The 13,524-nt window shown below is 44.2% G+C and overlaps 1 protein-coding gene across 4 annotated transcripts in view; it reads left to right on the top strand.

Annotated features, from left to right (window-relative positions):
* Nucleotides 1-263: 263 nt before the first annotated feature.
* The window catches only part of Stau2 (staufen double-stranded RNA binding protein 2), a 311,167-nt gene continuing 297,906 nt past the window's right edge, over nucleotides 264-13,524 (top strand). The window contains exons 1-2 of one of the 4 annotated variants that reach the window (XM_057790251.1): nucleotides 264-339; nucleotides 9,628-9,694. In XM_057790251.1, coding sequence (XP_057646234.1) covers nucleotides 9,677-9,694 — 18 coding nt within the window. In that variant the 5' untranslated portion in view covers nucleotides 264-339; nucleotides 9,628-9,676. Of the gene's footprint in view, nucleotides 340-728; nucleotides 867-9,627; nucleotides 9,695-13,524 lie in introns of those variants that run through there. The other 3 variants (XM_057790250.1, XM_057790248.1, XM_057790249.1) reach the window with 3 other exon arrangements.

Genomic DNA, 13,524 nt, shown 5'->3' with positions numbered 1-13,524 from the left:
CTAGCACTCTTCCAAAAAAACCAAGGATCTAGGACACTGTTTTAAGACGATCCTCATTTTTGGCTGCAAGGATTTCTTCTTCATATGGCCACACCATTTTTATTTTTATTTTTCTGGTGAATGAAGCTTGGGCATCCCGCCAACGCCGAGGAGCAGGTAATGAGGGCTTATTAGCCTTTTCAGGTTGAGATAGCGAGCTAACCTCCTCTCCCTCCTCCCTCCCCCAGTTCAAAAAGGTGCAGGAGCCGCAGATGCGTGCGTCGCACCGCGGCGGAACGGACGCGGGATGGTCGCGCGTCCCCGGCTCAGCAGAGGCGGGTAGTCAGCGAGCCGGGGAAGGTAGGCGAAGAGGGTCGGGGCCAGGCTGCCGTGCAGGGCAGACAGCCGCGGGCCAGCGGGTGCGGGAGAGGCTGCCAGGCCGGTGCTGGAGCACCTCTGCAGCCGCGGGGCGGGCGCCGTGCCTTGCGGGGTGCTCTCAGCGGGCTCCCCGCAGCGGTTCCCGGGAGGGGCCTTGGGGTGACCCGTGATCCCTAGCCCCGCACCGCCCCGGGACTGCGGGGGGCCGGGCGGCCACCAGGGGGCGGGAGCTGCGCAGCGAACAATGGCCGCTCGACCGCGGCGGGAGGCGGGGCGGGCTGGCGAGAGAAGGCCGGCGCGGGCGGGCGGGCAAACGGGCGCGCGCGGGCGCGGCGGCGCAGGCGGGGGCGCGCGGCGCGGGCCCGGGAGGGCGCGGCGGGAGCGCAGGGCGGCAGGCGGAGGCGGGGGGCGGGAGCCGAGGTGGGAGCCGGCGGCGGCGGCCGAGCGGGGTCAGTTCTCGGGAGCGCTCGCCAATGTGGAGCCGTCTGCCGGGCGGCCGCAGCCCGCAGGTAAATCCCGGTGCGAGCGGCGCCGCCAGGCCCGACTTCCGCCGGCGGGGTCCGAGGCTGAGCGCCGGGAGGGAGCCGGCCGGGCCGTCCCCTCGCGGCCTCGCTCCCGCGCCACCCTCGGCCGCCCTGGGGGAGGGGAGCGGGCGGGGGGGGGGGCGTGTGCCGCGCCGGCCGCACAGGTGTCCTGAGGGGCGGGGCGGCGCGAGGGGGCAGGGCGCGGGGCGGTGAGAGGGCGGGCGGCCGCCCGGGGCCTTCCCTGCAGGGGCGTCGGGGCCTCGGTCGGTGGCCGTGGCTATTTCTGTAGAATGGGCAAGTGGCGAAGACGTAACTCGCCGGAATGGGGAAGGGAGGTGGGGCCGAGGGGACAAAATATAGCCTATGACAGGCAAGTTCCGCCGAGCCTCCTGCGAATTAGGACCATGACGGCTCGGCTTAAAGGGGTAGTTGGCGGTAGTGACCTTGCCGGGGCGTGGGGAGTTGGGTGAGGCAGCACAAAGCTGGGTTGCAGAATCCGCCGTGAGGGCACTGGCTCGGGTCTCTGGGGGGTCTCTGTGTGGTGGGGGAACGGAGCCGGTTCCGCAGAGGCGATTGAACTAGGAGACCTGGGTAGGGGGTGGGAACGAAAGCCTGGTTGGGCGAGCGCGCTGAGGGCGTGGGGGTGGGGGGCGAGGTCTGAAAGTCCCTGCAATTATTAGGTACAAAATCTCGCATTGTGAGTGGTTTTCATTATGGATCCCTATGCCACCCCTCAAAAGCTTAGAACTTCTTGAGTGACGATGGAGCATCCAGTTAGTGTGGACTAGGCAGTAATGCACGGATGGATCTTGCAAAAGTGATAGAGAGTATCCTTTAAAGGTACTCTGGTAACCGAAAGCCTTCATTTTTGAGAGCTTGATCTCACAGTGTTGTGAACTTTGTTGATGCCTGCTTGGATTGTGATGTATTCTTACCTTTTCTGAGGAACAACGTTTGAAATCAAAACAATGTTGGACAGGCTAAAAGGTGGTAACACTGTAGGGTGTTTGTCCCCCATCCTTTCTAACGATTCAAATATACTGTCATGGACTCAATTATAGTGGAAAAGTCTAACTCAGTTAAAAAAAAAAAACAAAAAAACTAAGACTCTGCTAGATTGTGTTTTTAATGTAGCAAGTCTATCTTATTTTACTAGAAACTCGAAATATCCCTTGATTATGGATTAGCTGTAGGCCTGTATGAATTGTGCAAATCAGGTCATGCCCAACTGCATGCATGGTGTGTGTGGCCACAGTGTCAGTCCTGGGCATCGCTGCCTCATGGCATGGCCTGGCACTGCTGTAGGAAACTTACTTCCCAGTGGTTAGCTGGCCAGCTGTAGTGTACTGTTCCATACACATTACTCTTTTTCCTTAAGGAACAGTGTTTTGTGTTTGAAAATGTTGCTATACAACCCAAGTAGGTAATATAATTGTTAATTTCCTGTTTGGAAACAATGTCAACTTTCAGGAAAGTTGCAAAAATTAATACAAAGAATACCCTTGTAACTTTTGTCCAGATTTACCTGTTAGTTTCGGTTATGCCAATTAGTAATTGCTCTCTGCCACACACACAAATCCCCAACCCCACATATAATATATGTATGCGTATGCTACATATATTATAACCCCTCACTTCTAGATACTTCAATATGGAAAATGGTTGAACTTTATTTTTTTCCTTACTCGGTTTGCTTGGAATGAAGTTCTAGGGAAGAATGCGGCCTGCTTTTGTACATAGTAACAAAAATAAGATAGGACTAGCTTGATGGCTCAGTGGGTCAGACACTCATCACCAAGCCTGTACACACTTGTGGAGGTCAGAGGGCAACTGTTGTCTTCTGCCATGTGGGTCCTGGGGACCAAACTCAGGTCACCAAGCTTGGTGGCTTAAGGGCTATGCAGTAAGAGTAAGTTGTCTCTGCATCATATGGGGGTGAAACTGTTACTAGTTGTCCTTTGACCTCCACATTCCCACAGTGACATTTTAATGTCCCCACTTACATGTACATATGCACACACAAATATAAAATAAACATTAAAAGTAAAAAGGATAGGGATGAAAGTTTTAAATACAAAACAGTACAGAAAGTGTCCTAGAATGAGTATTTGGTAAAAATATTGGAATTGTTTTTGTTCCTAATTTTTTTTAATATTTTTTAAAATTAAAAATTATTTTATATGTGCGTATATATATATATATATATATATATATATTCCTAATGCACCACGTGCACCTGTATTTTCTTCTGGCTTCCATGAGTTTCCATGTTTGCTCATGGAAGTCAGAAAAGAGCATTGGATCCCCTGGAACTGGAGTTACAGACAGTTGTGAGCTGCTGCGTGCGTTCTAGGAGTCAAACCCAGGGCCTTTGGAAGTGCTTAGCCAATGAGCCGTCTCTCCAGCCCCATCATTAGTATTCTTACAGTTCCTTGTGGTGCTAGAGCTTGAACCCAGATCCTCCCATAGGCTCGGACCTCACTAGCACTGGGCTATATATCACAGCCTGACTCCATCTCATTATTTATTATTGTTATTGTTATGATGGTGATGATGTGTGCGATAAGCTCTGCTCCCAATCCTCCCACCTCAGCCTCCCCTGAACCACTGTACTTGACTCTTACTTCATTTCTTTTATGCTGAGTGCTTTGTGTCTGTCTGATCATGTATGTTGGTGGAAAGCAAATCATCTACTGGTGATGTGAAGTTGAACTGTCTGTTAGTACCAGACTGCATGATCAGTCATAAGAAACACTGTGTCTCGTAGGTGTTCCGGAAAATGTCAGGGGAGTACTATCCATAATAGTTACGGTTTATGTTTATGTCATTGGACGACTTTGAATATCTCCCTAAAGCTCTATGTAGCTACCCAAGACGTTAAATGCTTGGCATTTGTTGCTGATGTTGAGACTTGCAACCCAAGTTTCCCTTGAGTTTGCTTTGGAGCCAAGGATAACCTTGAGTTGAGCCTCCTGCCTCCCCTTCCCAAGTGCTAGGCTTGTGTCACCACAGCCCATGAAAAAAATGTAAGAAGGCAGAGCTTTCATAATTTAGTGTGGATGTTAATCACCACAGTGTGCGTGTGGCTGTTTGTAGATAACCCAACCTCTAGAGAGATGGATATCGGACCTCCATCTCAACTGACGGGGATTTAATGAGGATAAAAACGGCAGAGTGTGGCACACGTCATAGGCTTGTGTCTAACTGGCATAGTTGAGTAAACTTCTCTGTGCTCAGAAACTTTCACTGGCTTTTAGGAAATATCGACATTTATAATTGGATTTTTCTTTAATGGTTTTTTTGAGAGCCACCTACTTAATTAAAATGAAAATGAAAACTATTTTTAAAAACTTAAAAGTTTGGCCGGGCGGTGGTGGCACATGCCTTTAATCCCAGCACTTGGGAGGCAGAGTTTGAGGCCAACCTGGTCTACAAGAGCTAGTTCCAGGACAGGCTCCAAAGCTACACAGAAACCCTGTCTTGAATAAAACAAAACACACAAACAAAACTTAAGAGTTTAAAAGATTTATTTATTTAATGTGTTTCGCCTGCATGTATGTGCACCATGTTCGTGACTGGTGCCTGAGGAGGTCAGAAGAAGGCATTGCCTCTCTACCCCCATCACCCTGGAACTAGAGTTATGGGCAATTGTGAGATGCCTTGTGGTTGCTGGGACCCAGGTTTTCTGTAAGAGCATCAGATATTCTTAACCAAGGAACCATTATTTAAAAAAATAATTTTTAACTTTATATGCTTAGTATGAAGGGTCAGATCTCCTGGAATGGGAGTTACTGACAGCTATGAGCTGCCATTGGGTGCTGGGTCCTCTGGAAAAGCAGCCAGTGCTCCCAGACCGTAGGGAATCATATTTTAAAGTGCATCCCACAAATTCACCAGAGTAAGAAGCTTTGCATTGATGCCTAGTTTTGATAGTGCTGTCAGTGAGGACAGCAGTTGTGACATGTGACTAGAATGCCTGCCATTTGTAGGACGGGTCCTGATGTAAGTGTTCATAGTTATTTATGCCTCTTCTTAAAGCCTTTAACTTACCATGGGCAAATCATGATAAAAGTGGACTGTTAATCACAGACACCTTTGGACCTTGCATTCCTTGTGAGCTGCAGGTCTTCTTCCCTCTGTAGCCCGCTGTAGCTGCCTTGCCTGTTTTCGTTTGGTAGCCTAGAATCTGGACCTTCACGTCCTCGTGTGCCTGACTGGATACCACTGTAGGGCATTTTGGGACGTGTGTCTAGGTTTCTGTAGCAGTGCTTAGGCATAATGGGATTGAACTGTAGCTGGAAACTCCTTAGACATAGGATGGAGAGGTAGATTCTACAAGACCACAGACAACATGCAGCTGCTTTGGACCTTTTTGATATGTCTTGATTTTCTTAATCATATTGTTTAAAATATAGGACAGGAAACTGGGCATATCTTTAAAGAAGAAACCAAGTCTTAAAAGTTGTATGCTGCTTTGGAATTCTGAGCTGTCCATGGTACAGTTATAAATAATTTTTATATTGATATAAATCTAATATAGATAGCTTGCTTGATGAAAAATGAGTACTTTTAGAATGGTATCCAGTTAACAGTGTTATTAAAGACAAAGTAGCTATGTTTCAGTTTATGTGGCTCATTTTAATAGTGAAAGGCTTATAGAATATATACTTTCAAATGAATGGATGTTTTCATTTTTTAAAAAACTGTTTATTTATTTTATGTCTATGGGTGTTTTGTATGCATGTACTTTTGAACACCAGGAGATGGCTTCTAATCTCACAGGATTAAAATTATAGATGGTAGTGAACTACCAGGTGAGTGTTGGGAATTGAACTCAGGACCCCTCGAAGAGCAGCCAGTGCTCTTAACCTCTGAGCCATCTTTCCAGCCCGGTGTTTTTATTTTTGTAATCTCAAAAAAATATCTTTTGTATATCAAGATTAGAATTTAAGAACATATGTCAGTATCTTCCTTCTTAAAGTAATCCACATCGCCACACTCTAGTCTTGAAGGAATACATACAGGTCTGTATATAAATATTTTACTGATTAGGCATATATACTAAATATAAAAATGTTGGGTCACAGAGTTGATGAAGGATTAATAAATGCTAAGCTTTAGAAGAGAAAAGGCACCAAATCACTCAGATCCTTTTAATGGTTTATTTATACCTACATCTTTCAAAAATTGTTTTTTCCTTTTTTTAAAGATTAAATTAAAAAATACTTTGCATCTGAGTGTTTTACCTACCTACATATCTCACAAGTGTGCAGTGTCCTCAGAAGTAAGAACAGTGTCAGATGCTCCAAGACCAGAGTTACAGGTGGCTGTGAGTTGTCTGTGGGTGCTGGGGACTGGACCTGGATCCTCTACAGGAACAACAGATGCTCTTAATCCCAGAGCCCTCTCTCCAGCCCCCACACCTCCAGTTATTTCCATTCAAAAAGGAAACTGATTGGTTTTGTATATAATTGATTGGGTTTTAGTTATGGCATGTGTATTTTAACACCATTTGAGGAATGCTGCACGTTTAAAAGTAGATTAAATGTGTTCTTTGACAACTTCATAGAACACACACATACACACACTGTAATTTGATCATATGACCTTCAAGTTTCTCGTCTCATTTCCCTGGACCCTCTCAATGCTTGCCCTTCTCACTTTCATGTTTTTCTCTCTCTCTTTCTTCTGTTCCTCCTCTTTTTTTTTTTATAACCCTAAGAGTCCAATTAGAGTTTCCTGCATGAACATGGGCAGCTGACAGTCCCAAAGAAAAATGACTTTTAGCAACCGGCTCTCAGTTGCTAATAGCGCCTCTCAGAGAGAGGTGGAATCTCAAGAGTCCCTTCCCGGTTCGTGCTGGAATTATTGACTGGGTTGGTCTTGGGCAGGTGGCCCTAGGTGCTGCGAGCTAATGGTGCCATGGCTGTGTCATGTCCAGAGGCAGCGTGTCAGAGCGCCCCATGGCTGTGTCATGTCCAGAGGCAGCGTGTCAGAGTGCTCTTCCCCTCTGTCCCTTTCACATGGGTGGTTCAGTGGTAGAATTCTCGCCTGCCCTCTGTCCCTTTTCCATGCTCCCTGAACCTTAGAGTTGGCAAAGATGTCACTCAGCACTGTTCATTGCTGTCGCTTTGTCTCAGGACATCCAACAGTTGGGAGTCTCTATAATGGTAACTTTCAAATTAACTTTTACATTAAAAATAGAAATGCTTGAGTTTTAGAATTTATCACTTTTGAATCCTAATATTTTCATTTGCTTATACTGAACAGGGATTTTATTTTAGGCTTATATCCAAAGCCCTGAAGCAGTGTTGAATTGCTGGGATGTCTTATTTATCGTTGCATAAAATTATCCCAGAATGTAAGGGCTTAAAGCAATAAACATTATGTTGCAATGGCTATGGCTCTTCCTTCCTTCCTTCCTTCCTTCCTTCCTTCCTTCCTTCCTTCCTTCCTTCCTTCCTTCCTTCCTTCCTCCCTCCCTCCCTCCCTCCCTCCCTCCCTCCCTCCCTCCCTCCCTCCCTCCCTCCCTCTTTCAGACAGGGTTTCTCTGGGCAGTCTTGGTTGTCCTGGAACTAGCTTTGTAGACTCCTCTGCCTCTCAGTGCTGGGACTAAAGTTGTGTGCCACCAGGCCCTGCTCTCTCTGATCTTGTGCATGAGTTTGCCTGCAGACTTTCCATCCCATCTGAAAACAGGACTGAACATGCTTTTTCATGTGGCTCTTGGCCGAATTCAGTTTTGGCGTTAGTGGATTGAAGGCCTTGGCCTTTGCTGGTTGTTAGCTGTCCCTGCTTTCGCTTCTTTGCTGTGTGTGCCTTTCTAAATGGTATCTCACAATAGGTGTTTGGCTTCCTTCACAGCAGATGAGCAAGGGATTGTACATTTGAGACATGAGCAACCTCATCACAGAAATGATGTTAGATTATTTCTCCTGTCTTATATTTGTTAGATGCTGCCTACCACTTGTACTTTTTAAAGGTTAAAGAAGGCGGGGGGGGGGGGTCCTCAAAGATAACAGTAATTTGACCAGGATCCAGAAAGTTATCTGACTGAAACTAAAAATTACCAGTAGCCAGGTCTCTGTGAATATCATTCCCTTTGAAGAACAGTTAGAAAAGAAATAAAAAATACAGATGCTGAGAATACTTGTAAGAAATGTTTTAAAATTCCAAAATAATTATAAAGTGTGTATGCACTCATGCCTGTGTGCACACTTGTGTGTGTGTGTGTTTAAAGAGCATGCCTATGTGCACACGTGTGTGTTTAAAGAGCATGCCTGTGCTCTTGTGTGAAGCAGCCAGAAGATGATGTCGGGTAGCCTGCTGTATTACTTTGTAGGGTCTCTCCCTGAACCTGGAAGCTGCTGCTTTTGGCTAGGCTGAGTGCAAGAGTGTGGTACCCCTTCTCTGCATCCTTCCTTCATGCATGGGGTAACGGGTTCATGTGGCTGTGCCCAACTTTTTACCTGGTGCTGGGCTTCTGAGCTCAGGCCGTCTTGCTTGTGCAGTAAGCACTCTTACCCACTGAGCCACATCTCCAACTTAGCAGTGATTTTGGGTTGACTCCAGTTTGCATCTTGAGAAAGTGATTGACCAGTGTGTGTGTATGTATGTTTGAGTATATACTCCTTTGCTTCTGAGGGTGAGGTCAGCTGTACAATTATTCGACAAAAATTTCTGACTAAGTGATGGGAATTAATCTTTTCAACTGTGTGGTTTAGTAATTTTTATAATAGCAGGTATAGGTGCATTATTTATAATTTATGTGAATTTTCCCATCATGAGAGCCCATGTTTTATTTTTATAAGTTTGTGTTATTTATAATTTGTGTTTTCTTTCCTTCCTTTGGCATCTACTTAAAAATATAGATATAGAAGAGATTTACCACATTAAATGAATCAGAACCAAGGTGCCAGGCCCCAAAGGAAAGTAAATCCACATTTAGCAACGGGGTGGGTATATCATGACAGAGATTTAAAATAGTATTTCTGGTTATGTGTGGACATGTACACACAGGTGTAGGTGCCATTGGAGGCCAGCGGGGTTGGATCCTCCTGGAGCTGGTGTTACCTGTGTTTGCGAGCTGCCCTGTGGGTGTTGGTAGCTGAGCTCCAGTCTTCTAAAGAGCAGTGTGTGCTTCTAGCTGCCAAGCTACCTCTCCCATTGCCAGTGTTTTTTTAAAAATGAAACTTTATGTGCATACTCTTTTTGTATTGATAATAATAAAGGCAAATACCCACCTACATAATTGTGATTATTTTTATAACATTACTGAGAATACTTGTGTGTGTTGCATCTTCTTCGAGGGAATGGGTTCAGAGTTGTTTAAAACCTGTCTGGAGGAAGGGGGTTTGATGTTAAATGTCGATCTGAAGTGTTCAGCATTGCAGACAGCTTCCCTTTTGCTTGGATTATCGAAAGAATTCCAGAACAAGAAGGGACTTACGGTTTAAGTCACTGCTTGTCAGAGTGGCCACTAATCGTGGGTGTTTACTGAAGTTAAAAGTAACATTTAGGAGAGTAAACACTGGTTTTCTTGCTTTCACTAGTCACATTTTATGTATTTGCTTACATGACTACTGGGTTAGATTGCACAAATATAGGACATTTTAGTCATTATATAAGTTCTGTAATAATCTGGATGACTCCATTTTATATTGATTTTGGTAAAGAGCATGTGTTTAAAATATTCAATAGTCATTGAAATTACCAAGTTGAACCTTATTTCTTAATTTTCGTTTTCCAGTGTTTTGGAGCCGTGAGGGATACAGCAGTTTGATCAGTATTGTCTTAACATGCTTCAAATAAATCAGGTGAGTTTGTAGTAAGGCATGTCATATTTACATGGCGCTTCGGGCGTAGACTGTGGGGCATTGCAACTCATCTCTGTAACCATAACCCGAATGCTGCTTTATGGAGAACACATCGTGTCTGAGCACTACCGTGAAGAGTAGAATCCTTAAAGGAGAGAGTAGTAATCCTGGAAGCTGATCACGCCTGAATGTGCAGGACAATCCCCCCAGAACAACCATGGTCATGATGTAGCACCACTTGAGAAGGTGATTCTTTTTCTAGGGCGTTCACATGGACTACAAATGAACTATGGTGTGTTAACACCATTGACTCACCAAAAGAAACAATTTTCCTTAGGTCTTGACATTCCTCTAAGAACTATATACATTAAAATTTACTCCTTGAACAAATAATACAATATTGTAGCTCCAATATCACAGAATGTTTCTTTGCGTCTTTTGTTTGTAATCAAAAATGGAAGTGGCTACTATTTTCTGTGATTTAACAACATAATCCCATTGCCCCTTCATACCCACTTCCCCCGCCTCACTCAAGAGCTCTCTGGTTCCTGTACTCTGACTACAGCGTCTGGTGACTTCTGAGCTTATCTGCTTAGGCCTTTCTGAGCTAGAGTCACACCGCAGTTGTCAGTTTTACCTCTGACCTACTGTCTTCTGGGTTGGGCAGGGTCATTCCAGCTTGGGGACCTGTTCTGCATAGGCTGTCCTGGACTGTACTGTCTACCCCACACTCGTTTGGGCTCGCCTGATCCCAAGCCTAGTATGTCTCATAATACCCTGTCTTTTTATTTATTTGCAGTATAGCATTTGTATTATCAAATATAAAAATACAGTCTTCCTTCTGCATGTGGATAGGTCTCTGGTTACACATTTGTAGTTTCAATCAGAAATATTAAAAAGCAAATTCCTTCTGTTAGATCTTTTCCCTTGACATTACTCCCTAAACAGTAGTTGTCCATAGCATCAGTGTATGAGAGTAACCTGACGGTGATAGAGTACACAGGGTAGTTTGTGTAAGCCTGTGTGTATGCTGAGCATATGAATTTAGAGGCTTGAGCATCTGCAGGCTTTTGTACTAAGGGCTACTGAGGGATGCCGGGACTATTGTCTCCTTTGCTGGAGGTATCCTGCATGAAGATAGTGCTTTTGCCTGTTTGCTCTTCTAGTTCTATGTTCAAATAATTTTGTTTCTTAAAAATATATTGATTCGTGACTGAATGAATAGTAGTGTTACTTAAAGCACACAGACCTGTATTCTTTTTCACAATGTCTACATAATTGTGTTATTCATAATCTTGCATTATAACATGTCATTTATATAAGAGCCATCTTATGCTATTCTTTGATCTCCCTCCTCCCCCTCCACCACATACACCAGGAAATTTTCTTGTGAAACAAAAATTGCTTTTCTCAGAGACAGAGTGTAGCTTAGAGAACTCTTGGCATTGGGCGTATCTGTGTGACCTGTGAGACTTGTCTTAGACTCTGCTGTAGGTTCAGAGGTGTCATTCAGGGGTTCGACAGGTAAAAATGATTACTCATTTGTGATAGTCATTCATCAGAAGGGGAAGAGTTAACACTAATGAGGATTTACTTGCTGCTTTGCTCACACTGAATTAGGCATTGTATGCAGTTCCTTGGATTTGCCTAGAAATTCTAAGTCCTGGTCAGAGATAGATAAGGTTAGCTGTAAAAGATATGGATTCCTAGGATCCAGTAGGGATTGCTTACTATTACTAAGTTTCATCCTTCAAAGCGTTCAAATCAGAGAGGAATATTTGCTATAATTGAGAATAGTAGAAGTTGTGAAGACTTTGTCATTAACCAAGCTTAAATCTGAATTACTAAACTTGATAGTGACTTTTATTTTTTATTATTTTCATGGCAGTTGCTTTCTCATGAGGAGGGTTTATAAGATAAAGGTAAAAAGGGGTGAAAAAGGTTTTAAGCTGACCCTTATGAAGCAATGAATATTTGACTATTGATTTTCATGTGCTTTCTAGGGTTAGTTTTAAGTATTTATTTGGGAGGATTTCCCCCTCTAATTATGCTCAAATAGCTGCACTTTTTCCTTGTCCTAACAGATTCTTCTGTATCTACCCCTCAAACTAGTTAAAATTGAATATATACAAATAGCTGCCATATGGTATGTCATCTAATAATTTGATATTAGGTCTAACACTATTATTTGAGAAATAACAGAATGCTTTGTGTTCTATTATAGTAATGGCATTTTCTCCCTTTAAATTACCACCTTCAGTTTTGCTTTTGCCTTTTAAGAAAATACGTTATACTAGAAAAAGGCAGGCCTTATGGGAAGATGCTTTAAAAAGTGAGTTCATGGAGCTGGAAAAAAGATGTCGGAATGGGGAGACAAGGCCTACCTCGGTCTATTGCCACCCGCTGCTTGGCCGCCATGCATGTCTTTGCTCAGTAGGTCATTGGGCCCCTGGGAGGCTGCTGGGAGGGACCTGGCCTGCTGTTGCTGCTGCCACCACTTGCTCTACAAACACCACAGTCGTGCCGGGGTACTGGCGGGGCAGCAGGTGCTGAGCATGGGGTGGTGTGCTGCAGCCTGGAGCTTGCGCCCTAGACACCCTGCCCAGCTGCACGATGACCCTGACTCTGAGCAGCGGCAGGATATCTGGGATGAAGAGTGATTCATTTTCTGGTTGAGTCTCCCTGGGGAACGTCTGTGGTCTGTTTTGTTGCTGGAGGCCTTGTTGGTATCTGTGTCCATGCTGTTACCAGAAGCCCAGTTGAAGTCCGTGGTTGGTGCTGCTCATCTGGGCTACTGCCTATAGGACTAGGTTGATGTCCATGATCCCTTCTCCGACTGCAAATCATGTGAAAGTCCATGATCCATGCTGCTGCTGGCTGCTATAAGCAAGGAAGCTTGTTTTGTAATAATATCTATGACTGTAGATTCATAACTGAGAATGAGAGACATAAGGCTTCTGTGTTGACACCCCCATATAAAGAAACAAACAATGTCACCCCCCCAAAAAAGTCCAGATGGAAAGCTATTAAAGAGAGTCCTTAAAATTGTGATAAAGATGCTAAAGTGTAGCTCTTCATAGCTGATGGCTACTGGTGGGTGGGGGTGGGGAAGGACTCAGTTTTCTTTAAGGACTGGCCTTTGGGAGTTTGACCATGCTCCAGAGAATATATTTGGGCAGCACTATTTGACTTGGTGGGGCTTTTGGAGGGGGAGGGTGAAAGGATCGGAGGGTAGATCTGGGAGGAAAGGGAAGTGAGTGTGATGGGGTGTATTGTATGAAATTCCCAAATAATAAAAACAGTATGTTGGGGGGAAACAAAGTATGTTATATATGTGCAACTTATACTACAGAAAAATGAATGGTGTAGATGAGAAGAAAAGGTCACGAAAGTTCCACGATCTGTTACACTGTTAGCACTTTTTGGCGTGTATACTTAATTCTTTATGAAGGGTTATTTCTTTGTGAATATGCTATTTTTACAAATGCATTATACCATATTTAAATTTCTGGAGTGATTTAATCATCATCTTTACTTTAGAAGTGTTGAAACTTCAAGTACTGTTGGGAACAGAGTTTTATGTAAATTTTTACATGTCTCATTTTCTAATTATTATAACTTACTAGAAGTTAAATGCTAGTCAAAAGTTATTAGAGATATTTGGTGTATACCTATGAAAGTATACAATTACCTTTACTAATAGCATAGAGATGCCCATTTCCTTCCCAGGCTGACACATCTTCTACTTGTGTCAGTCTGTCTGACAAAAGTGGTTTTAGTTTGCATTTCCATGGTTTGCTCCCATTCGCTTTCTCTTATGTTTTGCCTTT

This window comes from Chionomys nivalis, chromosome 16 (genome assembly GCF_950005125.1).
Source record: "Chionomys nivalis chromosome 16, mChiNiv1.1, whole genome shotgun sequence".
NCBI lineage: Eukaryota > Metazoa > Chordata > Mammalia > Rodentia > Cricetidae > Chionomys > Chionomys nivalis.
Note: the sequence above shows the minus strand (reverse complement) of the source record. Positions and strands in the feature narration are given on the sequence as shown.